This window comes from Sphaerodactylus townsendi, linkage group LG05, assembly GCF_021028975.2.
Source record: "Sphaerodactylus townsendi isolate TG3544 linkage group LG05, MPM_Stown_v2.3, whole genome shotgun sequence".
Lineage (NCBI taxonomy): Eukaryota > Metazoa > Chordata > Lepidosauria > Squamata > Sphaerodactylidae > Sphaerodactylus > Sphaerodactylus townsendi.
The window spans coordinates 129,541,932-129,568,952 of NC_059429.1; the positions used below are offsets into that span (position 1 = coordinate 129,541,932).

The 27,021-nt window shown below is 73.4% G+C and overlaps 1 protein-coding gene across 1 annotated transcript in view; it reads left to right on the top strand.

Moving 5' to 3' along the window:
* The first annotated feature begins 7,915 nt into the window (after window positions 1–7,915).
* LOC125433414 (DEP domain-containing mTOR-interacting protein-like) overlaps window positions 7,916–27,021 on the top strand; it is a 36,202-nt gene continuing 17,096 nt past the window's right edge. The window contains exon 1 of the mRNA XM_048497918.1: window positions 7,916–8,060. Within this exon, the coding sequence (XP_048353875.1) occupies window positions 7,916–8,060 (145 nt within the window). The remainder of the gene's footprint in view (window positions 8,061–27,021) is intronic.

Sequence of the window (27,021 nt, forward strand, 5' to 3'; positions counted from 1 at the left end):
CAGCAGAGAAAGGGGGGCTAGAAATCCAAACTCTTCTTCTTCTTCTTCCTTACAGAAGAGAAAGGGGGGGGGTGTATAAATCCAAACTCTTCTGATTACCAGGGACAGCTTGTGCTGTGTGTGTTTTCCACAAGAGGGAGCTATTTTACTACCTAATGTTAAAAATACATCCTAGGGAGAAGCCGCTGAGAAGTTACCCTTTTAGGTTGGTAGGCGAGCTAGGAGGAGCCATTTCGTTTGTTCTCCATCCCCCTGTAGCTTTTTGTCTGTGCGCATTCACCAACCCTTGGCCTTGCCCTCCTATTTTAAGATTCACAGGCTAACAAAGTAGGGATGGTCTCCTTCATCTCTTCCTAGCTACTTATGCTGAAAATGAATTGAATCCAGCCCTGCCTCAGATGGGTCTAAACATAAGCTTGTGTTAGCCTAGTGCAGTGGTGGCAAACCTTTGGCACTCCAGATGTTATGGACTACAATTCCCATCAGCCCCTACAATTGGCCATGCTGGCAGGGGCTGATGGGAATTGTAGTCCATAACATCTGGAGTGCCAAAGGTTCGCCACCACGGGCCTAGTGCAACCATACAGGTAGGATACAAAAGGACGATACAGGTAGGAGACAAAAAAAACAAATTTAAAACAGTCCCCAAAGAAAATAATAATAGAGAATCTCTTCCTAACAAAGTGTCCCTACAAAATTGAGAAGAACGGAGCTATCCTTTAGGATGTATAATTTCTAGTAAAAACTTGGCCACCAATTCACCAACTACGAGATCAGAATTATTTAGCAAGTACGAGATATTTTCAGTATCTGATATCCTGTCACAGCTCAAGAGAACAGCATTTGCATATTTTCCCCTAATTCTCTCATGTTTAGTGCAGTGGGAGAGGGAATGGGCTAAAGTTTCCAGTTGATTTCAGGAGCAGAATTTCATCTATGTTTTAAAAATCTCATCCTATAGCACCGTGGTGGCGAACCTTTGGCCAGATGTTATGGACTACAATTCCCATCAGCCCCTGCCAGCATGGCCAATTGGCAGCAGTGGCGTAGGAGGTTAAGAGCTCGTGTATCTAATCTGGAGGAACTGGGTTTGATTCCCAGCTCTGCCGCCTGAGCTGTGGAGGCTTATCTGGGGAATTCAGATTAGCCTGTAGACTCCCACACACGCCAGCTGGGTGACCTTGGGCTAGTCACAGCTTCTCGGAGCTCTCTCAGCCCCACCTACCTCACAGGGTGTTTGTTGTGAGGGGGGAAGGGCAAGGAGATTGTAAGCCCCTTTGAGTCTCCTGCAGGAGAGAAAGGGGGTATATAAATCCAAACTCTTCTTCTTCTTCTTCTTCCATAACATCTGGAGTGCCAAAGGTTCGCCACCACTGCTATAGCAGCACTGAAGGCAGAGCATTAAACCTGGCCACTCCTAAGGCTAGCGTTCAGCATTATGTATGTATAATCTGCTATGCACCCCTGTTTGAATGGTATCGAGCAGCTAAGGGGCCTGCAACTTGCGGCTCTCCAGATGTTCATGGACTACAATTCCCATCAGCCAATTGGCCATGCTGGCAGGGTCCATGAACATCTGGAGAGCCGTGGGTTGCAGACCCCTGCCCTAAGGGGTGAACATGTTGTGGATGCCGCTGCAAATAGGTTTTGAGATTCTCAGCCTAGTGCGCCGTTGGGTTCACTCATCTTTAAAGTGCCTCTGCATGAAGAACAGCGTTGGTGTCGGGAGCCGTGCACGACTTTCCTTCTGCTCCCCTTTTGCCTGCAAAATTCTGTTTCTCTCTGTGAAGAGTGTGAGCGCATTGAAAACACAGCAGCATATAGGTTAGACTGCAGATCAGCACGGCCGTTCTTTCCTTCTGTCTTCTCCGTTTAGGCTCTCAAGTGCAATTCAGAAAGCAGGAGAGAGCTGATGTAAGCCCTTTTTATTGCGCACGTTTTAAATTGTAGATTTTATTGTGGCAGCGTGACGCTTTTCTTGCAAACCCCTTGCCAGGAAAAAAAATCATCAAAGATATTCATTTAAATCATTTATAGCCTCCTTTCCTTTAAAATGTTGGAGACTGCAAGCAGCAGAATAAAGCAATCCGTCGTAAAGTAAAATGCACTGAAGAACCTGGAGAGAGGAGGAGTAAGTGGAAGCATAAACACGGTGCCCGAATAGAACATTAAAATTCAAAAAATATCTACGCAAGTTATCTGTTTCATGTGAGCAATGGGATAATTTTGCATAGCAGCTGAGAAAAATAGTTTGAAAGGCCGCGCAGCAACTTAGTAGGGGGAGGCAGAAGAATTCCAACAAGGGCAGCATGGAAATAAAAATGCTCATAGAACCATAGAGTTGGAAGAGACCCCAAGGGCCATCAAGTCCAACCCCCTGCCATGCAGGAACACACAATCAAAGCACTCCCGACATATGTTCATCCAGCCTCTGTTTAAAAACCTCCAAAGGAGGAGACTCCACCACGCTCGGAGGCAGTGAATTCCACTGTCGAACAGCCCTGACGGTCAGAAAGTTCTTCCTAATGTTTAGGTGGAATCTCTTTTCCTGCACCTTGAATCCATTACTCTGTGTCCTAGTCTCTGAGGCAGCAGAAAACAAGCTTGCTCCCTCTTCGACATGACATCCCTTCAAATATTTAAACATGGTTATCATGTCACCCCTTAACCTACGCTTCTCTAGACAGGCAAGTTCTCAACGGGGAAGGAAGTAACGGTGTCAACTCTGGGACAGGGTGTACCCGAGCCACGGGGTCAGCACCAAAAAGGCCCTTCCCCACTCCGCCACACCCATTTCCATTCAGTTATGTCAGGGGTCTCAGAAACTGGGCAGCTAAAATCCAAGGGCGCCAGTAATGACAAGCTGACAGCTGAATTTGGGGAGGGGGTTATTCATTTATAGCCCACCTTTCTCACAGATGGCAACATATGAAACAGTTTAATCAGACAGAATGAACAATGTAGCGGATTACAGATCCAGAAAACAATGCAAATAAAAAACTGTCTCCAGGCAGTATATAGTCAGGAAACTTCAAATACTGTCCAGTTCCGGTACACGAAGGTGGTGTAGCGGTTAAGAGCATCAGATTCTCATCTGGAGAACCGGGTTTGGTTCCCCACTCCTCTGCACGAGCAGCGGACTCTAAAGGAGCAGCAGTGGCGTAGGAGGTTAAGAGCTCGTGTATCTAATCTGGAGGAACTGGGTTTGATTCCCAGCTCTGCCGCTTGAGCTGTGGAGGCTTATCTGGGGAATTCAGATTAGCCTGTACACTCCCACACAGGCCAGCTGGGTGACCTTGGGCTAGTCACAGGGTGTTTGTTGTGAGGGGGGAAGGGCAAGGAGATTGTAAGCCCCTTTGAGTCTGCAGGAGAGAAAGGGGGGATATAAATCCAAACTCTTCTCTTCTTCTTCTAATGCAGTGAACTGGATTCGTTTCTCCTCTTCTACATTCTTGCTGGGTGACCTTGGGCCTGTCACAGTTCTCTCAGAACTCTCTCAGCCCTACCTGCCTCGCAAGGTGTCTGTAGCACAGAGGGAAAGTGATTGTAAGCCCATTTGAGACTCCTTAAAGGTAGGGGGGGAAAGCAGGGTATAAAAACCAACTCTTCATCTCTCATGGACTTCCGGGTCAAAGGGCGTCAGGGATGGCATCTAGTTGACTGAGCTGCATTCCTAGCTCAATGTGGTTGTTACAAAATATATTGCCGGTGATTGTATCGAGTTGATTGAGATTCATTCCTGCCTCAGTGTACTTGATACAAGATATATGTAACCAACCTGCTATGTTACCACTGCTGTAATATGTTATATGTTACCACTGCTGTAATGGGGCATTCTTTCCTTGATCTTCACTTTATGGCTTCACACGCTGAGTAGATAACTAGGCTTTCCCCTGACACTTCTGGCCTCATGGGAAACGGTATATTTCCATGGTCTTGTGGGGGCAGGAGGCCAGGTGGCTTTATCTCTGTCTGTCGCCAACCTTGGGGCACCTTGGCTCCAAAATAACTCTCAGATTCCTTGGGAAAATGGGAGGGGGGATTACTTCTGGATAAAGGGGATCGCAAAAGGCTTTGCCAAGCTGGGGGCTGCGTTGCATACCAATATACGCTGCTGATCAACAATACGGAGTTTTAAGAACATAAGAACATAAAAACAAGCCAGCTGGATCAGACCAGAGTCCATCTAGTCCCGCACTCTGCTACTCGCAGTGGCCCACCAGGTGCCTTTGGGAGCTCACATGCAGGATGTGAAAGCAATGGCCTTAAGAACATAAGAACGAGCCTGCTGGATCAGACCAGAGTCCATCTAGTCCAGCTCTCTGCTACTCGCAGTGGCCCACCAGGTGCCTTTGGGAGCTCACATGCAGGAGGTGAAAGCAATGGCCTGCTGCTGCTGCTGCTCCCGAGCACCTGGTCTGCTAAGGCATTTGCAATCTCAGATCACAGAGGATCAAGATTGGGAGCCAGAGATCGACTTCTCCTCCATAAATCTGTCCAAGCCCCTTTTAAAGCTATCCAGGTTAGTGGCCATCACCCCCTCCTGTGGCAGCATATTCCAAACACCAATCACACGTTGCGTGAAGAAGTGTTTCCTTTTATTCGTCCTAATTCTTCCCCCCAGCATTTTCAATGGATGCCCCCTGGTTCTAGTATTGTTTATTGATGCAAGGATCGAGACCTAACACAGGGTTTCTCCCACTCCCCCATCCCGTTTCCTATTGACCTGGTTTTCTGTGGATATTCTGAAAATCAAGGACTGCCAAGGCCCAACTCGAGTTCATGCCTTTTCTTCTCTGCTAGCAGAAAACGTCCGTCGATCTTTCCGGCTGATAACAGCTGCCCACTTCCTAGATGTTGAAACATCAGGCTGTGCTTTCAAGTAATTAAAGGGAGCATCTGGTGTACAGTTGCCATGGAGCGAGGCTGCTGGACGGACTCTCGCCCGGTTAACGTGGCTAATGAGCGTGTTTCCCATCACGTCCAACATATTTTATTGATGCTGAAAATTTATGGGCTAGTCCCATTCCTTCCTAAAAGTTCCGAACAGGAAGCTTTTTCTTGGACCCTTCTACAGAGTCGGCCCTCACCTGGATGCCACGGGCTAGCCCAGTGATGGCGAACCTTTTTGAGACCGGGTGCCCAAACTGCAACCCAAAACGCAGTGGCGTAGGAGGTTAAGAGCTCGTGTATCTAATCTGGAGGAACCGGGTTTGACTCCCAGCTCTGCCGCCTGAGCTGTGGAGGCTTATCTGGGGGATTCAGATTAGCCTGCGCACTCCCACACATGCCAGCTGGGTGACCTTGGGCTAGTCACAGCTTCTCGGAGCTCTCTCAGCCCCACCTACCTCACTGGGTGTTTGTTGTGAGGGGGGAAGGGCAAGGAGATTGTAAGCCCCTTTGAGTCTCCTACAGGAGAGAAAGGGGGGATATAATCCAAACTCCTCCTCCTCCTCCTCCTCCTCCTCCTCCTCCTCCTCCTTCTCCTTCTTCTTCTTCTTCTTCTTCTTCATCACAAAGTGCCAACACGGCAATTTAACCTGAATACTGAGGTTTTAGTTAAGAAAAAGTGGTTGGCTCCGAGGCATGCGTTACTCAGGAGTAAGCTTGGTGGTAGTCGGTGGCTTTGCTTTGAAGCTACCGTGCAACTCTTCCAATGGGTGAATCACGACCCTGGGAGGGTTTACTCAGAAGCAAGCCACATTGCCAGCAACTGAGCTTACTCCCAGATCATGCTTTAGTTCTTTACGTGAAAATCAGTGGGGTTTAACAGCACTTAACAGGGTTACCTATACTGCTTCCCCAAAACTAGGTCTTAGGTTTAATGCTAATAATCAAGCCCAGCGGCCCAGGCCAGCCTAGATGTGTGTGTGTGTGGGGGGGGCAGGCGATTCCCCCCCCCACACACACACACACATGATGAACTCTGTTTGTGCATGCCCACAGAGAGGGCTCTGAGTGCCACCTCTGGCACCCGTGCCATAGGTTCGCCATCACTGGGCTAGCCTGATCTCACCAGACCTTGGAAGCTAAGCAAGGTTAGCTCTGGTTCGTACTTGGAGAGGAGACCCTGAGGAAGTCCAGGACGTCTGCAGGCAACGGCAAAGTCAAAGTACCGCTTGTTTTGCAACCCCTGCAGGAGGGGAACGCAACGAGGTTTCCGTGGCAACCATTGACACCTTTCTGGTGCTCGTCAAGAGTTTTGAAAGAGGTTTGGCCAGGCGAGCTTTTGTCCAGCAAGGGGTCTGTTTGGCTGAGAGGGGAAGGAGGGAAGGGGTGAGGGGTAATTTTCAGCTCTGCACGTGACCCAGCACGGCTCGCCTGGGGCATTTGTCCCCATATCGCCCCGTTATAGCTCTGAGGGGAAGCCCTGGTTAGTACTTAGATGGGAGACCAGCAGGGAAGTCCAGGGCCGCTCACAGAGGCAGGCAATGGCAAATTGCTTCTATTAGTCCAGAGGTGTCCAACTCTGGCGCGTCAGAGGTACATGGACTACAATTCCCATGAACCTCTGAAGCGCCAGCTGGGTGACCTTGGGCTAGTCACAGCTTCTCGGAGCTCTCTCAGCCCCACCTACCTCACAGAGTGTTTGTTGTGAGGGGGGAAGGGCAAGGAGATTGTAAGCCCCTTTGAGTCTCCTGCAGGAGAGAAAGGGGGGATATAAATCCAAACTCTTCTCTTCTAAGTAAGAGAGAAATGACAGCTACCTGCCCCCCAGAAAGTTACAATTGGCCATGCCAGCAGGGGCTGATGGGAACTGTAGTCCATGAACCTCTGAAGCGCCAGTTAGTCTTTTGCCTTGAAAAACATACAGGGTAACCATAAGCCAGCTGTAACATGAGGGGAAATATTTAGACTCCCCAGCAGCAGAGGGCTCTTTGCAGTTTCACAGTCTGAGCAGCAGATGTTATGGACTACAATTCCCATCAGCCCCTGCCAGCATGGCCAATTGGCAGCAGTGGCATAGGAGGTTAAGAGCTCGTGTATCTAATCTGGAGGGACCAGGTTTGATTCCCAGCTTTGCCGCCTGAGCTGTGGAGGCTTATCTGGGGAATTCAGATTAGCCTGTGCACTCCCACACACGCCAGCCGGGTGACCTTGGGCTAGTCACAGCTTCTCGGAGCTCTCTCAGCCCCACCTCTCTCACAGGGTGTTTGATGTGAGGGGGGAAGGGCAAGGAGATTGTCAGCCCCTTTGAGTCTCCTGCAGGAGAGAAAGGGGGGGGCAGTATAAATCCAAACTCTTCTAAGTAAGAGAGAAATGACAGCTACCTGCCCCCCAGAAAGTTACAATCTAAATATGTAAGGGAAGGGGGCAGCATGGAGCCAAAGGGGAGGTACGATTAGTTATAGCTGGGACTTGGGGGTGAGAATCTGGGGCTGAGGACTCTGGAGTGATGAGAAAGACTTCCCGGGAAAGTTGACCCACTAGAGTCCCTATGTGGAAGTCATGGTGGATATGGAGTAACAGAACTCTTCACCAAACTAAACATCCCCAGCTCTCTTTTCCCACCCTCCTCCCCAAGGCAAAAGGCAGCTGTCCTTCCCAGCCCAAAATCCCCCCCCCCCACCCCACAAATGCAAACTTGAGATCTGATTGCAAGAGCATCGGCTCCCTTCTCCTCTGGTAGGAAACCTTTCCGCTGCCTGCGCCTACCTGCCTCCAGGTAAGGAGGAGCTGCGTCTGGGGGAAAGCCAGAGGGCAGACCTCCCTCACCACTCCCTAGCCTAGGGCCCGCCCTCTCCTCTCACTTGCTGACCAAACTGCAGGCTGCGTGCGCCGGCTCTTCCAAGTGCTAACAAGGATGACTCTGGCAGGAAGCAGCGCTGCGAACTGAAAGGCAAAGGAGTGCCCGGAGGACCGGCCGGGGCTGCCAAGGAGGCTGTGAGGCAGAGCTGTTCTTTGCCATTCAACGATGGAGGCTGGCGTGGAAGGCCTCAGCATCGCCCAGAAACAGAAAGCCAACGAGAGGCATCACAGGGCCGAAGTCATGATAGCCGGAGAGCAACTGAGGTATGTTTCGCGCCTGTCATCTGTCAGGGGGGCTGGTGGCCTGTCCGGTGATGCTCCGCAACACTCAGCAATAATGTGCGGGATTGGAGGCTTCAGACCCCCTATGTTGCTGCCTCTGGGAACGGAGGAAGGAAATCATCTCAAAGTTTTAATGTCACTTTTAAGTTTGCAAAGTTTTCAAGGAGCCACTGCTTCACAGTACAGATAGGAGGGTTGAAGAACCCCATAAGCAAGGGGAAAATAAGACAATTTAGCAGGTGTCAAATTCGCGGCCCTCCAGATGTTATGGGCTACAGTTTCCATCATCCCCTGCCAGCATGATGCTGGCAGAGGATAATGGGAACTGTAGTCCATAACATCTGGAGGGCATCCTGGAAACTTAGCAGTTTGGGCCCAAGTTAGCACTTGGATGGGAGACCACCGGAAGTCCAGGGTTGCTATGTGGACGCAGGCAATAGCAAACTTTATTTGACTTCCCTGACTTGGATGACTCAGAGCAGACACGTAAAAGGCCAAATGCACTGTCTAAATCGTCTTACCTCACCCTTGCTTATGGGGTTCAACCCTCCTCCTATCCGCACTGTGAAACGGTGGCTCATTGTAAACTTTGCAAACTTGAAGTGACATTAAAAAGTACTAATCTGGGAAGTTAAGCAGGGTCAGCTGTGGTTAGGACTTGGATAGGAGACCACTGAGAAATTCCAGGGTCGCTACGCAGAGGCAGGCAATGGCAAAGTACCTTGAAATCCCTATGGCATTACTTTAATACAGATGCATCATGAAGGTGCTTTCTACCCAGAGGTGGGATCCAGCAGGTTCTCACAGGTTCCCAAGAGTAGGTTACTAATAATTTGTGTGTGCCAAGAGGGGATGACTAATTGGTGATTTTGCCACGTGATTTTTGCCTTCGTTACGCCCCTCCTCTCAGCAGTAGCACGCAGAACTTGAAGCAGTCTAGCAGGAGGTGCACCGGCGTGCGTGGCAGCCTGCGCCTGCGTGCATGCATTTCCCGCCCAAGGACCGGCGCAGCGGCTGCGTCCTTGCCACAGCCCCACCCAGGAATGCCCCACCCCGGAATGCCTGACCATGCCCCTGTCGTGCCCCACCCAGCCCCATTGGCGCTACGCCACAGTTTGAATCCCACCACCATGGGAACCTGTTACTAAAATTTTTGGATCCCACCACTGTTTCTACCCCAATGGGTGTTGGAGACCCCTAAGGGATACATCCCCCAATCTTAGGAGGTTCTCACTAGGAATATCCCCTTTGCTGCCTTCATCATTTGGTGTTTTTAAGGGAATGTTTTCTTCACTGAAGGTAGACAATCAGCCACCCTTAAGTGCAGAGACAATGGTCATGTAGAAGAGAAGAGTTTTGGATTTATACCCCACCTTTCTCTCCTGTAAAGAGACTCACGGTGGCTTACAAGCTTCTTTCCCTTCCCCTCCCCACAACAGACACCTTGTGAGGTAGGTGGGGCTGAGAGAGTTCTGAATGAATTGTGACTAGCCCAAGGTTAGTATTTGAATGGAGACCATCAATGAAATTCTGGGTCACGACGCAGAGGTAGGCGTTGGCAAACCACCTCTGTTAATCTGTTGCCTTGGAAACCCTACTGGGTCACCATAAAGCCAGCTGTGACTTGACAGCGCTTCCCACTATCAGTGAGAGCCAATGTGGTGTAGTGGTTAAGAGCAGGTAGACTCTAATCTGGAGGGCCATATTTGATTTTATTTATTTATTTATTTTGAGGCTTCTATACCGCCCCATCCGGACTGTTATCTGGGGAACTGGATTTGTTCCCCTGTTCCTACACATGAAGCCTGCTGGGTGACCCTGTGCTAGTCACAGTTCTCTCCGAACTCTCTCAGCCCCACCTGCCTCAGGGTGCCTGTTGTGGGGAGAGAAAGGAGTTTGTAAACCAGTTTGAGATTTGTTATGGTTGAGAAAAGCAGTGTATAGATTCAAACTCTTTTTCTTCTCAGTTTGTCTGCAGGGCAAACCCTTGGTTTCACAGTTTTTCAAATCCGGATTGCCTTGATAAATACTACTTATCCCACTCCAAGAATCAGCCTCCCTTGCAGCAGCAGTGGTGTAAGAGGTTAAGAGCTCATGTATCTAATCTGGAGGAACCGGGTTTGATTCCCAGCTCTGGCGCTTGAGCTGTGGAGGCTGATCTGGGGAATTCAGATTAGCCTGTGCACTCCCACACACGCCAGCTGGGTGACCTTGGGCTAGTCACAGCTTCTCGGAGCTCTCTCAGCTCCACTTACCTCACAGGGTGTTTGTTGTAAGGGGGGAAGGGCAAGGAGATTGTAAGCCTCTTTGAGTCTCCTGCAGGAGAGAAAGGGGGATATAAATCCAACCTCTTCCTCTTCCTCTTCCTCTTCCTCTTCTTCCTCTTCCTCTTCCTCTTCCTCTTCTTCTTCTTCTTCAGGCCGTCTTAAGCCTGAATTGAGGCAGGATGTCCATATTCATCCTTCATGATGACTGATGTTGGTTAAGGAACTCCAAACCGTGGTTTCAGACCCTGGTTAGGTGTACCTTTACCACGGTTAGTGGAGCGTCCCACCTTCACACCACCATGCTTACAGTAGTTTTTTTTTAAAGCCAGGATTTTGCACGTTGTCTGAAACTCGTTTGCTGATATTCTGGCATCTAGAAGGTGACTTTTCAATTTGGCCACCCTCCAAAATCATTGGCTTGAGGCAAGACTGGGTTGGCTTAGACACTCAGAGGCTGCAGGGCCGATAGTTTGGATCCTCTGAAGCGTTTTGGCCAAAAGAAGGCTTTCATGCTGCAGAGTGTGACTTTACTTCCCTCACCTGCTGCAGACCCAAATGTCCTACAGTAAAAGAGTTTAGGGGAGTATTTTTGGCTGCAATGTAAGGGGGGGGGGGCAAGAAACCCCCATTTCATGGGCAAAAAATCCTTCCATCTGCAAATACTAGAATATACTAGAAAATACTTCCTGGTGGGCCACTGCGAGTAGCAGAGAGCTGGGCTAGATGGACTCTGGTCTGATCCATCTGGCTTGTTCTTATGTTCTTATGTTCTCACAATACTAGTATGCCCCCCCCCCCCCCCCCCCTGTTAGTAGGGTCCCCTAACATCATTGGGACCCCTCCTCATTTTTGGAAGAGGGTGGTATATGGGTCTCGCGGGCCCTATTGTAGAATGTACCTGTTTTAAGATTTTTATGTTTTTTGTATGACTTTATGTTGTTCACCGCCCTGAGCCCTCTGGGGATAGGGCGGTATAGCAAGTTTAATTAATAATAATAATAATAATAATAATAATAATAATAATAATAATAATAATAATAATAATAATAATAATAATAATAATAATAATAATAATAGTACCAGGGGGCATTCATTGAAAATGCTGGGGAGAAGAATTAGGACTAATAAAAGGAAACACTTCTTCACGCAACGTGTGATTGGTGTTTGGAGAAGGCTGCCACAGGAGGTGGTGATGGCCACTAACCTGGATAGCTTTAAATGGGGCTTGGACAGATTTATGGAGGAGAAGTCGATCTATGGCTACCAATCTTGATCCTCCTTGATCTCAGATTGCAAATGCCTTAGCAGACCAGGTGCTCAAGAGCAGCAGCAGCAGCAGAAGGCCATTGCTTTCACATTCTGCACGTGAGCTCCCAAAGGCCACTGCAAGTAGCAGAGTGCTGGACTAGATGGACTCTGGTCTGATCCAACAGGCTCGTTCTTATGTTCTTAAAAATTCTGTGGTCGATCCAAGCCAACATGTTTCTCCTGTCAGGAAACATATTTGTGCTCCTGTGGAGAAGAATGATTTGGTGAGGACCTATCAGTAATAAAAATGGTGTGTGAGAATGAAAAATTGTCCCAGCGTGGCATAGCGGTTTAGAGTGGACTGTAATCAGGAGTTTGATTCTCACGAGTGCTTTGTCATCATGATCTGTGCTCCTACTGGCATATGTTGCCTAGGGCTCATAGAATCGTAGAGTGGGAGGAGACCCCAAGGGCCATCCAGCCCAACCCCCTGCCGTGCCGGAACACACAATCAAAGCACCCCTGACAGGCGGCCATCCAGCCTCTGTTTAAAATCTCCGTGTGGTGCACAAGGCATCAGTGTTCGGTGGTGGCTGTGGCCAGCAGTGTTCCTAGCCCATGTGGTGCAGTGGTTAAGAGCAGGTGCATTCTAATCTGGAGAACTGGGTTTGATCCCTTGCTCTGCCACTTAAACTGCGCAGGCTTATCTGGTGAACCAGATTAGCTCATGTACTCCAACGTATACCAGCTGGGTGACCTTGGGCTAGTCACAGTTCTTTGGAGCTCTCTCAGCCCCACCCCCCCCCCCCCCCCCACCCCCCCCCCCCCCCACCCCCCCCCCCCCCCACCCCCCCCCCCCCCCACCCCCCCCCCCCCCCACCCCCCCCCCCCCCCACCCCCCCCCCCCCCCACCCCCCCCCCCCCCCACCCCCCCCCCCCCCCACCCCCCCCCCCCCCCACCCCCCCCCCCCCCCACCCCCCCCCCCCCCCACCCCCCCCCCCCCCCACCCCCCCCCCCCCCCACCCCCCCCCCCCCCCACCCCCCCCCCCCCCCACCCCCCCCCCCCCCCACCCCCCCCCCCCCCCACCCCCCCCCCCCCCCACCCCCCCCCCCCCCCACCCCCCCCCCCCCCCACCCCCCCCCCCCCCCACCCCCCCCCCCCCCCACCCCCCCCCCCCCCCACCCCCCCCCCCCCCCACCCCCCCCCCCCCCCACCCCCCCCCCCCCCCACCCCCCCCCCCCCCCACCCCCCCCCCCCCCCACCCCCCCCCCCCCCCACCCCCCCCCCCCCCCACCCCCCCCCCCCCCCACCCCCCCCCCCCCCCACCCCCCCCCCCCCCCACCCCCCCCCCCCCCCACCCCCCCCCCCCCCCACCCCCCCCCCCCCCCACCCCCCCCCCCCCCCACCCCCCCCCCCCCCCACCCCCCCCCCCCCCCACCCCCCCCCCCCCCCACCCCCCCCCCCCCCCACCCCCCCCCCCCCCCACCCCCCCCCCCCCCCACCCCCCCCCCCCCCCACCCCCCCCCCCCCCCACCCCCCCCCCCCCCCACCCCCCCCCCCCCCCACCCCCCCCCCCCCCCACCCCCCCCCCCCCCCACCCCCCCCCCCCCCCACCCCCCCCCCCCCCCACCCCCCCCCCCCCCCACCCCCCCCCCCCCCCACCCCCCCCCCCCCCCACCCCCCCCCCCCCCCACCCCCCCCCCCCCCCACCCCCCCCCCCCCCCACCCCCCCCCCCCCCCACCCCCCCCCCCCCCCACCCCCCCCCCCCCCCACCCCCCCCCCCCCCCACCCCCCCCCCCCCCCACCCCCCCCCCCCCCCACCCCCCCCCCCCCCCACCCCCCCCCCCCCCCACCCCCCCCCCCCCCCACCCCCCCCCCCCCCCACCCCCCCCCCCCCCCACCCCCCCCCCCCCCCACCCCCCCCCCCCCCCACCCCCCCCCCCCCCCACCCCCCCCCCCCCCCACCCCCCCCCCCCCCCACCCCCCCCCCCCCCCACCCCCCCCCCCCCCCACCCCCCCCCCCCCCCACCCCCCCCCCCCCCCACCCCCCCCCCCCCCCACCCCCCCCCCCCCCCACCCCCCCCCCCCCCCACCCCCCCCCCCCCCCACCCCCCCCCCCCCCCACCCCCCCCCCCCCCCACCCCCCCCCCCCCCCACCCCCCCCCCCCCCCACCCCCCCCCCCCCCCACCCCCCCCCCCCCCCACCCCCCCCCCCCCCCACCCCCCCCCCCCCCCACCCCCCCCCCCCCCCACCCCCCCCCCCCCCCACCCCCCCCCCCCCCCACCCCCCCCCCCCCCCACCCCCCCCCCCCCCCACCCCCCCCCCCCCCCACCCCCCCCCCCCCCCACCCCCCCCCCCCCCCACCCCCCCCCCCCCCCACCCCCCCCCCCCCCCACCCCCCCCCCCCCCCACCCCCCCCCCCCCCCACCCCCCCCCCCCCCCACCCCCCCCCCCCCCCACCCCCCCCCCCCCCCACCCCCCCCCCCCCCCACCCCCCCCCCCCCCCACCCCCCCCCCCCCCCACCCCCCCCCCCCCCCACCCCCCCCCCCCCCCACCCCCCCCCCCCCCCACCCCCCCCCCCCCCCACCCCCCCCCCCCCCCACCCCCCCCCCCCCCCACCCCCCCCCCCCCCCACCCCCCCCCCCCCCCACCCCCCCCCCCCCCCACCCCCCCCCCCCCCCACCCCCCCCCCCCCCCACCCCCCCCCCCCCCCACCCCCCCCCCCCCCCACCCCCCCCCCCCCCCACCCCCCCCCCCCCCCACCCCCCCCCCCCCCCACCCCCCCCCCCCCCCACCCCCCCCCCCCCCCACCCCCCCCCCCCCCCACCCCCCCCCCCCCCCACCCCCCCCCCCCCCCACCCCCCCCCCCCCCCACCCCCCCCCCCCCCCACCCCCCCCCCCCCCCACCCCCCCCCCCCCCCACCCCCCCCCCCCCCCACCCCCCCCCCCCCCCACCCCCCCCCCCCCCCACCCCCCCCCCCCCCCACCCCCCCCCCCCCCCACCCCCCCCCCCCCCCACCCCCCCCCCCCCCCACCCCCCCCCCCCCCCACCCCCCCCCCCCCCCACCCCCCCCCCCCCCCACCCCCCCCCCCCCCCACCCCCCCCCCCCCCCACCCCCCCCCCCCCCCACCCCCCCCCCCCCCCACCCCCCCCCCCCCCCACCCCCCCCCCCCCCCACCCCCCCCCCCCCCCACCCCCCCCCCCCCCCACCCCCCCCCCCCCCCACCCCCCCCCCCCCCCACCCCCCCCCCCCCCCACCCCCCCCCCCCCCCACCCCCCCCCCCCCCCACCCCCCCCCCCCCCCACCCCCCCCCCCCCCCACCCCCCCCCCCCCCCACCCCCCCCCCCCCCCACCCCCCCCCCCCCCCACCCCCCCCCCCCCCCACCCCCCCCCCCCCCCACCCCCCCCCCCCCCCACCCCCCCCCCCCCCCACCCCCCCCCCCCCCCACCCCCCCCCCCCCCCACCCCCCCCCCCCCCCACCCCCCCCCCCCCCCACCCCCCCCCCCCCCCACCCCCCCCCCCCCCCACCCCCCCCCCCCCCCACCCCCCCCCCCCCCCACCCCCCCCCCCCCCCACCCCCCCCCCCCCCCACCCCCCCCCCCCCCCACCCCCCCCCCCCCCCACCCCCCCCCCCCCCCACCCCCCCCCCCCCCCACCCCCCCCCCCCCCCACCCCCCCCCCCCCCCACCCCCCCCCCCCCCCACCCCCCCCCCCCCCCACCCCCCCCCCCCCCCACCCCCCCCCCCCCCCACCCCCCCCCCCCCCCACCCCCCCCCCCCCCCACCCCCCCCCCCCCCCACCCCCCCCCCCCCCCACCCCCCCCCCCCCCCACCCCCCCCCCCCCCCACCCCCCCCCCCCCCCACCCCCCCCCCCCCCCACCCCCCCCCCCCCCCACCCCCCCCCCCCCCCACCCCCCCCCCCCCCCACCCCCCCCCCCCCCCACCCCCCCCCCCCCCCACCCCCCCCCCCCCCCACCCCCCCCCCCCCCCACCCCCCCCCCCCCCCACCCCCCCCCCCCCCCACCCCCCCCCCCCCCCACCCCCCCCCCCCCCCACCCCCCCCCCCCCCCACCCCCCCCCCCCCCCACCCCCCCCCCCCCCCACCCCCCCCCCCCCCCACCCCCCCCCCCCCCCACCCCCCCCCCCCCCCACCCCCCCCCCCCCCCACCCCCCCCCCCCCCCACCCCCCCCCCCCCCCACCCCCCCCCCCCCCCACCCCCCCCCCCCCCCACCCCCCCCCCCCCCCACCCCCCCCCCCCCCCACCCCCCCCCCCCCCCACCCCCCCCCCCCCCCACCCCCCCCCCCCCCCACCCCCCCCCCCCCCCACCCCCCCCCCCCCCCACCCCCCCCCCCCCCCACCCCCCCCCCCCCCCACCCCCCCCCCCCCCCACCCCCCCCCCCCCCCACCCCCCCCCCCCCCCACCCCCCCCCCCCCCCACCCCCCCCCCCCCCCACCCCCCCCCCCCCCCACCCCCCCCCCCCCCCACCCCCCCCCCCCCCCACCCCCCCCCCCCCCCACCCCCCCCCCCCCCCACCCCCCCCCCCCCCCACCCCCCCCCCCCCCCACCCCCCCCCCCCCCCACCCCCCCCCCCCCCCACCCCCCCCCCCCCCCACCCCCCCCCCCCCCCACCCCCCCCCCCCCCCACCCCCCCCCCCCCCCACCCCCCCCCCCCCCCACCCCCCCCCCCCCCCACCCCCCCCCCCCCCCACCCCCCCCCCCCCCCACCCCCCCCCCCCCCCACCCCCCCCCCCCCCCACCCCCCCCCCCCCCCACCCCCCCCCCCCCCCACCCCCCCCCCCCCCCACCCCCCCCCCCCCCCACCCCCCCCCCCCCCCACCCCCCCCCCCCCCCACCCCCCCCCCCCCCCACCCCCCCCCCCCCCCACCCCCCCCCCCCCCCACCCCCCCCCCCCCCCACCCCCCCCCCCCCCCACCCCCCCCCCCCCCCACCCCCCCCCCCCCCCACCCCCCCCCCCCCCCACCCCCCCCCCCCCCCACCCCCCCCCCCCCCCACCCCCCCCCCCCCCCACCCCCCCCCCCCCCCACCCCCCCCCCCCCCCACCCCCCCCCCCCCCCACCCCCCCCCCCCCCCACCCCCCCCCCCCCCCACCCCCCCCCCCCCCCACCCCCCCCCCCCCCCACCCCCCCCCCCCCCCACCCCCCCCCCCCCCCACCCCCCCCCCCCCCCACCCCCCCCCCCCCCCACCCCCCCCCCCCCCCACCCCCCCCCCCCCCCACCCCCCCCCCCCCCCACCCCCCCCCCCCCCCACCCCCCCCCCCCCCCACCCCCCCCCCCCCCCACCCCCCCCCCCCCCCACCCCCCCCCCCCCCCACCCCCCCCCCCCCCCACCCCCCCCCCCCCCCACCCCCCCCCCCCCCCACCCCCCCCCCCCCCCACCCCCCCCCCCCCCCACCCCCCCCCCCCCCCACCCCCCCCCCCCCCCACCCCCCCCCCCCCCCACCCCCCCCCCCCCCCACCCCCCCCCCCCCCCACCCCCCCCCCCCCCCACCCCCCCCCCCCCCCACCCCCCCCCCCCCCCACCCCCCCCCCCCCCCACCCCCCCCCCCCCCCACCCCCCCCCCCCCCCACCCCCCCCCCCCCCCACCCCCCCCCCCCCCCACCCCCCCCCCCCCCCACCCCCCCCCCCCCCCACCCCCCCCCCCCCCCACCCCCCCCCCCCCCCACCCCCCCCCCCCCCCACCCCCCCCCCCCCCCACCCCCCCCCCCCCCCACCCCCCCCCCCCCCCACCCCCCCCCCCCCCCACCCCCCCCCCCCCCCACCCCCCCCCCCCCCCACCCCCCCCCCCCCCCACCCCCCCCCCCCCCCACCCCCCCCCCCCCCCACCCCCCCCCCCCCCCACCCCCCCCCCCCCCCACCCCCCCCCCCCCCCACCCCCCCCCCCCCCCACCCCCCCCCCCCCCCACCCCCCCCCCCCCCCACCCCCCCCCCCCCCCACCCCCCCCCCCCCCCACCCCCCCCCCCCCCCACCCCCCCCCCCCCCCACCCCCCCCCCCCCCCACCCCCCCCCCCCCCCACCCCCCCCCCCCCCCACCCCCCCCCCCCCCCACCCCCCCCCCCCCCCACCCCCCCCCCCCCCCACCCCCCCCCCCCCCCACCCCCCCCCCCCCCCACCCCCCCCCCCCCCCACCCCCCCCCCCCCCCACCCCCCCCCCCCCCCACCCCCCCCCCCCCCCACCCCCCCCCCCCCCCACCCCCCCCCCCCCCCACCCCCCCCCCCCCCCACCCCCCCCCCCCCCCACCCCCCCCCCCCCCCACCCCCCCCCCCCCCCACCCCCCCCCCCCCCCACCCCCCCCCCCCCCCACCCCCCCCCCCCCCCACCCCCCCCCCCCCCCACCCCCCCCCCCCCCCACCCCCCCCCCCCCCCACCCCCCCCCCCCCCCACCCCCCCCCCCCCCCACCCCCCCCCCCCCCCACCCCCCCCCCCCCCCACCCCCCCCCCCCCCCACCCCCCCCCCCCCCCACCCCCCCCCCCCCCCACCCCCCCCCCCCCCCACCCCCCCCCCCCCCCACCCCCCCCCCCCCCCACCCCCCCCCCCCCCCACCCCCCCCCCCCCCCACCCCCCCCCCCCCCCACCCCCCCCCCCCCCCACCCCCCCCCCCCCCCACCCCCCCCCCCCCCCACCCCCCCCCCCCCCCACCCCCCCCCCCCCCCACCCCCCCCCCCCCCCACCCCCCCCCCCCCCCACCCCCCCCCCCCCCCACCCCCCCCCCCCCCCACCCCCCCCCCCCCCCACCCCCCCCCCCCCCCACCCCCCCCCCCCCCCACCCCCCCCCCCCCCCACCCCCCCCCCCCCCCACCCCCCCCCCCCCCCACCCCCCCCCCCCCCCACCCCCCCCCCCCCCCACCCCCCCCCCCCCCCACCCCCCCCCCCCCCCACCCCCCCCCCCCCCCACCCCCCCCCCCCCCCACCCCCCCCCCCCCCCACCCCCCCCCCCCCCCACCCCCCCCCCCCCCCACCCCCCCCCCCCCCCACCCCCCCCCCCCCCCACCCCCCCCCCCCCCCACCCCCCCCCCCCCCCACCCCCCCCCCCCCCCACCCCCCCCCCCCCCCACCCCCCCCCCCCCCCACCCCCCCCCCCCCCCACCCCCCCCCCCCCCCACCCCCCCCCCCCCCCACCCCCCCCCCCCCCCACCCCCCCCCCCCCCCACCCCCCCCCCCCCCCACCCCCCCCCCCCCCCACCCCCCCCCCCCCCCACCCCCCCCCCCCCCCACCCCCCCCCCCCCCCACCCCCCCCCCCCCCCACCCCCCCCCCCCCCCACCCCCCCCCCCCCCCACCCCCCCCCCCCCCCACCCCCCCCCCCCCCCACCCCCCCCCCCCCCCACCCCCCCCCCCCCCCACCCCCCCCCCCCCCCACCCCCCCCCCCCCCCACCCCCCCCCCCCCCCACCCCCCCCCCCCCCCACCCCCCCCCCCCCCCACCCCCCCCCCCCCCCACCCCCCCCCCCCCCCACCCCCCCCCCCCCCCACCCCCCCCCCCCCCCACCCCCCCCCCCCCCCACCCCCCCCCCCCCCCACCCCCCCCCCCCCCCACCCCCCCCCCCCCCCACCCCCCCCCCCCCCCACCCCCCCCCCCCCCCACCCCCCCCCCCCCCCACCCCCCCCCCCCCCCACCCCCCCCCCCCCCCACCCCCCCCCCCCCCCACCCCCCCCCCCCCCCACCCCCCCCCCCCCCCACCCCCCCCCCCCCCCACCCCCCCCCCCCCCCACCCCCCCCCCCCCCCACCCCCCCCCCCCCCCACCCCCCCCCCCCCCCACCCCCCCCCCCCCCCACCCCCCCCCCCCCCCACCCCCCCCCCCCCCCACCCCCCCCCCCCCCCACCCCCCCCCCCCCCCACCCCCCCCCCCCCCCACCCCCCCCCCCCCCCACCCCCCCCCCCCCCCACCCCCCCCCCCCCCCACCCCCCCCCCCCCCCACCCCCCCCCCCCCCCACCCCCCCCCCCCCCCACCCCCCCCCCCCCCCACCCCCCCCCCCCCCCACCCCCCCCCCCCCCCACCCCCCCCCCCCCCCACCCCCCCCCCCCCCCACCCCCCCCCCCCCCCACCCCCCCCCCCCCCCACCCCCCCCCCCCCCCACCCCCCCCCCCCCCCACCCCCCCCCCCCCCCACCCCCCCCCCCCCCCACCCCCCCCCCCCCCCACCCCCCCCCCCCCCCACCCCCCCCCCCCCCCACCCCCCCCCCCCCCCACCCCCCCCCCCCCCCACCCCCCCCCCCCCCCACCCCCCCCCCCCCCCACCCCCCCCCCCCCCCACCCCCCCCCCCCCCCACCCCCCCCCCCCCCCACCCCCCCCCCCCCCCACCCCCCCCCCCCCCCACCCCCCCCCCCCCCCACCCCCCCCCCCCCCCACCCCCCCCCCCCCCCACCCCCCCCCCCCCCCACCCCCCCCCCCCCCCACCCCCCCCCCCCCCCACCCCCCCCCCCCCCCACCCCCCCCCCCCCCCACCCCCCCCCCCCCCCACCCCCCCCCCCCCCCACCCCCCCCCCCCCCCACCCCCCCCCCCCCCCACCCCCCCCCCCCCCCACCCCCCCCCCCCCCCACCCCCCCCCCCCCCCACCCCCCCCCCCCCCCACCCCCCCCCCCCCCCACCCCCCCCCCCCCCCACCCCCCCCCCCCCCCACCCCCCCCCCCCCCCACCCCCCCCCCCCCCCACCCCCCCCCCCCCCCACCCCCCCCCCCCCCCACCCCCCCCCCCCCCCACCCCCCCCCCCCCCCACCCCCCCCCCCCCCCACCCCCCCCCCCCCCCACCCCCCCCCCCCCCCACCCCCCCCCCCCCCCACCCCCCCCCCCCCCCACCCCCCCCCCCCCCCACCCCCCCCCCCCCCCACCCCCCCCCCCCCCCACCCCCCCCCCCCCCCACCCCCCCCCCCCCCCACCCCCCCCCCCCCCCACCCCCCCCCCCCCCCACCCCCCCCCCCCCCCACCCCCCCCCCCCCCCACCCCCCCCCCCCCCCACCCCCCCCCCCCCCCACCCCCCCCCCCCCCCACCCCCCCCCCCCCCCACCCCCCCCCCCCCCCACCCCCCCCCCCCCCCACCCCCCCCCCCCCCCACCCCCCCCCCCCCCCACCCCCCCCCCCCCCCACCCCCCCCCCCCCCCACCCCCCCCCCCCCCCACCCCCCCCCCCCCCCACCCCCCCCCCCCCCCACCCCCCCCCCCCCCCACCCCCCCCCCCCCCCACCCCCCCCCCCCCCCACCCCCCCCCCCCCCCACCCCCCCCCCCCCCCACCCCCCCCCCCCCCCACCCCCCCCCCCCCCCACCCCCCCCCCCCCCCACCCCCCCCCCCCCCCACCCCCCCCCCCCCCCACCCCCCCCCCCCCCCACCCCCCCCCCCCCCCACCCCCCCCCCCCCCCACCCCCCCCCCCCCCCACCCCCCCCCCCCCCCACCCCCCCCCCCCCCCACCCCCCCCCCCCCCCACCCCCCCCCCCCCCCACCCCCCCCCCCCCCCACCCCCCCCCCCCCCCACCCCCCCCCCCCCCCACCCCCCCCCCCCCCCACCCCCCCCCCCCCCCACCCCCCCCCCCCCCCACCCCCCCCCCCCCCCACCCCCCCCCCCCCCCACCCCCCCCCCCCCCCACCCCCCCCCCCCCCCACCCCCCCCCCCCCCCACCCCCCCCCCCCCCCACCCCCCCCCCCCCCCACCCCCCCCCCCCCCCACCCCCCCCCCCCCCCACCCCCCCCCCCCCCCACCCCCCCCCCCCCCCACCCCCCCCCCCCCCCACCCCCCCCCCCCCCCACCCCCCCCCCCCCCCACCCCCCCCCCCCCCCACCCCCCCCCCCCCCCACCCCCCCCCCCCCCCACCCCCCCCCCCCCCCACCCCCCCCCCCCCCCACCCCCCCCCCCCCCCACCCCCCCCCCCCCCCACCCCCCCCCCCCCCCACCCCCCCCCCCCCCCACCCCCCCCCCCCCCCACCCCCCCCCCCCCCCACCCCCCCCCCCCCCCACCCCCCCCCCCCCCCACCCCCCCCCCCCCCCACCCCCCCCCCCCCCCACCCCCCCCCCCCCCCACCCCCCCCCCCCCCCACCCCCCCCCCCCCCCACCCCCCCCCCCCCCCACCCCCCCCCCCCCCCACCCCCCCCCCCCCCCACCCCCCCCCCCCCCCACCCCCCCCCCCCCCCACCCCCCCCCCCCCCCACCCCCCCCCCCCCCCACCCCCCCCCCCCCCCACCCCCCCCCCCCCCCACCCCCCCCCCCCCCCACCCCCCCCCCCCCCCACCCCCCCCCCCCCCCACCCCCCCCCCCCCCCACCCCCCCCCCCCCCCACCCCCCCCCCCCCCCACCCCCCCCCCCCCCCACCCCCCCCCCCCCCCACCCCCCCCCCCCCCCACCCCCCCCCCCCCCCACCCCCCCCCCCCCCCACCCCCCCCCCCCCCCACCCCCCCCCCCCCCCACCCCCCCCCCCCCCCACCCCCCCCCCCCCCCACCCCCCCCCCCCCCCACCCCCCCCCCCCCCCACCCCCCCCCCCCCCCACCCCCCCCCCCCCCCACCCCCCCCCCCCCCCACCCCCCCCCCCCCCCACCCCCCCCCCCCCCCACCCCCCCCCCCCCCCACCCCCCCCCCCCCCCACCCCCCCCCCCCCCCACCCCCCCCCCCCCCCACCCCCCCCCCCCCCCACCCCCCCCCCCCCCCACCCCCCCCCCCCCCCACCCCCCCCCCCCCCCACCCCCCCCCCCCCCCACCCCCCCCCCCCCCCACCCCCCCCCCCCCCCACCCCCCCCCCCCCCCACCCCCCCCCCCCCCCACCCCCCCCCCCCCCCACCCCCCCCCCCCCCCACCCCCCCCCCCCCCCACCCCCCCCCCCCCCCACCCCCCCCCCCCCCCACCCCCCCCCCCCCCCACCCCCCCCCCCCCCCACCCCCCCCCCCCCCCACCCCCCCCCCCCCCCACCCCCCCCCCCCCCCACCCCCCCCCCCCCCCACCCCCCCCCCCCCCCACCCCCCCCCCCCCCCACCCCCCCCCCCCCCCACCCCCCCCCCCCCCCACCCCCCCCCCCCCCCACCCCCCCCCCCCCCCACCCCCCCCCCCCCCCACCCCCCCCCCCCCCCACCCCCCCCCCCCCCCACCCCCCCCCCCCCCCACCCCCCCCCCCCCCCACCCCCCCCCCCCCCCACCCCCCCCCCCCCCCACCCCCCCCCCCCCCCACCCCCCCCCCCCCCCACCCCCCCCCCCCCCCACCCCCCCCCCCCCCCACCCCCCCCCCCCCCCACCCCCCCCCCCCCCCACCCCCCCCCCCCCCCACCCCCCCCCCCCCCCACCCCCCCCCCCCCCCACCCCCCCCCCCCCCCACCCCCCCCCCCCCCCACCCCCCCCCCCCCCCACCCCCCCCCCCCCCCACCCCCCCCCCCCCCCACCCCCCCCCCCCCCCACCCCCCCCCCCCCCCACCCCCCCCCCCCCCCACCCCCCCCCCCCCCCACCCCCCCCCCCCCCCACCCCCCCCCCCCCCCACCCCCCCCCCCCCCCACCCCCCCCCCCCCCCACCCCCCCCCCCCCCCACCCCCCCCCCCCCCCACCCCCCCCCCCCCCCACCCCCCCCCCCCCCCACCCCCCCCCCCCCCCACCCCCCCCCCCCCCCACCCCCCCCCCCCCCCACCCCCCCCCCCCCCCACCCCCCCCCCCCCCCACCCCCCCCCCCCCCCACCCCCCCCCCCCCCCACCCCCCCCCCCCCCCACCCCCCCCCCCCCCCACCCCCCCCCCCCCCCACCCCCCCCCCCCCCCACCCCCCCCCCCCCCCACCCCCCCCCCCCCCCACCCCCCCCCCCCCCCACCCCCCCCCCCCCCCACCCCCCCCCCCCCCCACCCCCCCCCCCCCCCACCCCCCCCCCCCCCCACCCCCCCCCCCCCCCACCCCCCCCCCCCCCCACCCCCCCCCCCCCCCACCCCCCCCCCCCCCCACCCCCCCCCCCCCCCACCCCCCCCCCCCCCCACCCCCCCCCCCCCCCACCCCCCCCCCCCCCCACCCCCCCCCCCCCCCACCCCCCCCCCCCCCCACCCCCCCCCCCCCCCACCCCCCCCCCCCCCCACCCCCCCCCCCCCCCACCCCCCCCCCCCCCCACCCCCCCCCCCCCCCACCCCCCCCCCCCCCCACCCCCCCCCCCCCCCACCCCCCCCCCCCCCCACCCCCCCCCCCCCCCACCCCCCCCCCCCCCCACCCCCCCCCCCCCCCACCCCCCCCCCCCCCCACCCCCCCCCCCCCCCACCCCCCCCCCCCCCCACCCCCCCCCCCCCCCACCCCCCCCCCCCCCCACCCCCCCCCCCCCCCACCCCCCCCCCCCCCCACCCCCCCCCCCCCCCACCCCCCCCCCCCCCCACCCCCCCCCCCCCCCACCCCCCCCCCCCCCCACCCCCCCCCCCCCCCACCCCCCCCCCCCCCCACCCCCCCCCCCCCCCACCCCCCCCCCCCCCCACCCCCCCCCCCCCCCACCCCCCCCCCCCCCCACCCCCCCCCCCCCCCACCCCCCCCCCCCCCCACCCCCCCCCCCCCCCACCCCCCCCCCCCCCCACCCCCCCCCCCCCCCACCCCCCCCCCCCCCCACCCCCCCCCCCCCCCACCCCCCCCCCCCCCCACCCCCCCCCCCCCCCACCCCCCCCCCCCCCCACCCCCCCCCCCCCCCACCCCCCCCCCCCCCCACCCCCCCCCCCCCCCACCCCCCCCCCCCCCCACCCCCCCCCCCCCCCACCCCCCCCCCCCCCCACCCCCCCCCCCCCCCACCCCCCCCCCCCCCCACCCCCCCCCCCCCCCACCCCCCCCCCCCCCCACCCCCCCCCCCCCCCACCCCCCCCCCCCCCCACCCCCCCCCCCCCCCACCCCCCCCCCCCCCCACCCCCCCCCCCCCCCACCCCCCCCCCCCCCCACCCCCCCCCCCCCCCACCCCCCCCCCCCCCCACCCCCCCCCCCCCCCACCCCCCCCCCCCCCCACCCCCCCCCCCCCCCACCCCCCCCCCCCCCCACCCCCCCCCCCCCCCACCCCCCCCCCCCCCCACCCCCCCCCCCCCCCACCCCCCCCCCCCCCCACCCCCCCCCCCCCCCACCCCCCCCCCCCCCCACCCCCCCCCCCCCCCACCCCCCCCCCCCCCCACCCCCCCCCCCCCCCACCCCCCCCCCCCCCCACCCCCCCCCCCCCCCACCCCCCCCCCCCCCCACCCCCCCCCCCCCCCACCCCCCCCCCCCCCCACCCCCCCCCCCCCCCACCCCCCCCCCCCCCCACCCCCCCCCCCCCCCACCCCCCCCCCCCCCCACCCCCCCCCCCCCCCACCCCCCCCCCCCCCCACCCCCCCCCCCCCCCACCCCCCCCCCCCCCCACCCCCCCCCCCCCCCACCCCCCCCCCCCCCCACCCCCCCCCCCCCCCACCCCCCCCCCCCCCCACCCCCCCCCCCCCCCACCCCCCCCCCCCCCCACCCCCCCCCCCCCCCACCCCCCCCCCCCCCCACCCCCCCCCCCCCCCACCCCCCCCCCCCCCCACCCCCCCCCCCCCCCACCCCCCCCCCCCCCCACCCCCCCCCCCCCCCACCCCCCCCCCCCCCCACCCCCCCCCCCCCCCACCCCCCCCCCCCCCCACCCCCCCCCCCCCCCACCCCCCCCCCCCCCCACCCCCCCCCCCCCCCACCCCCCCCCCCCCCCACCCCCCCCCCCCCCCACCCCCCCCCCCCCCCACCCCCCCCCCCCCCCACCCCCCCCCCCCCCCACCCCCCCCCCCCCCCACCCCCCCCCCCCCCCACCCCCCCCCCCCCCCACCCCCCCCCCCCCCCACCCCCCCCCCCCCCCACCCCCCCCCCCCCCCACCCCCCCCCCCCCCCACCCCCCCCCCCCCCCACCCCCCCCCCCCCCCACCCCCCCCCCCCCCCACCCCCCCCCCCCCCCACCCCCCCCCCCCCCCACCCCCCCCCCCCCCCACCCCCCCCCCCCCCCACCCCCCCCCCCCCCCACCCCCCCCCCCCCCCACCCCCCCCCCCCCCCACCCCCCCCCCCCCCCACCCCCCCCCCCCCCCACCCCCCCCCCCCCCCACCCCCCCCCCCCCCCACCCCCCCCCCCCCCCACCCCCCCCCCCCCCCACCCCCCCCCCCCCCCACCCCCCCCCCCCCCCACCCCCCCCCCCCCCCACCCCCCCCCCCCCCCACCCCCCCCCCCCCCCACCCCCCCCCCCCCCCACCCCCCCCCCCCCCCACCCCCCCCCCCCCCCACCCCCCCCCCCCCCCACCCCCCCCCCCCCCCACCCCCCCCCCCCCCCACCCCCCCCCCCCCCCACCCCCCCCCCCCCCCACCCCCCCCCCCCCCCACCCCCCCCCCCCCCCACCCCCCCCCCCCCCCACCCCCCCCCCCCCCCACCCCCCCCCCCCCCCACCCCCCCCCCCCCCCACCCCCCCCCCCCCCCACCCCCCCCCCCCCCCACCCCCCCCCCCCCCCACCCCCCCCCCCCCCCACCCCCCCCCCCCCCCACCCCCCCCCCCCCCCACCCCCCCCCCCCCCCACCCCCCCCCCCCCCCACCCCCCCCCCCCCCCACCCCCCCCCCCCCCCACCCCCCCCCCCCCCCACCCCCCCCCCCCCCCACCCCCCCCCCCCCCCACCCCCCCCCCCCCCCACCCCCCCCCCCCCCCACCCCCCCCCCCCCCCACCCCCCCCCCCCCCCACCCCCCCCCCCCCCCACCCCCCCCCCCCCCCACCCCCCCCCCCCCCCACCCCCCCCCCCCCCCACCCCCCCCCCCCCCCACCCCCCCCCCCCCCCACCCCCCCCCCCCCCCACCCCCCCCCCCCCCCACCCCCCCCCCCCCCCACCCCCCCCCCCCCCCACCCCCCCCCCCCCCCACCCCCCCCCCCCCCCACCCCCCCCCCCCCCCACCCCCCCCCCCCCCCACCCCCCCCCCCCCCCACCCCCCCCCCCCCCCACCCCCCCCCCCCCCCACCCCCCCCCCCCCCCACCCCCCCCCCCCCCCACCCCCCCCCCCCCCCACCCCCCCCCCCCCCCACCCCCCCCCCCCCCCACCCCCCCCCCCCCCCACCCCCCCCCCCCCCCACCCCCCCCCCCCCCCACCCCCCCCCCCCCCCACCCCCCCCCCCCCCCACCCCCCCCCCCCCCCACCCCCCCCCCCCCCCACCCCCCCCCCCCCCCACCCCCCCCCCCCCCCACCCCCCCCCCCCCCCACCCCCCCCCCCCCCCACCCCCCCCCCCCCCCACCCCCCCCCCCCCCCACCCCCCCCCCCCCCCACCCCCCCCCCCCCCCACCCCCCCCCCCCCCCACCCCCCCCCCCCCCCACCCCCCCCCCCCCCCACCCCCCCCCCCCCCCACCCCCCCCCCCCCCCACCCCCCCCCCCCCCCACCCCCCCCCCCCCCCACCCCCCCCCCCCCCCACCCCCCCCCCCCCCCACCCCCCCCCCCCCCCACCCCCCCCCCCCCCCACCCCCCCCCCCCCCCACCCCCCCCCCCCCCCACCCC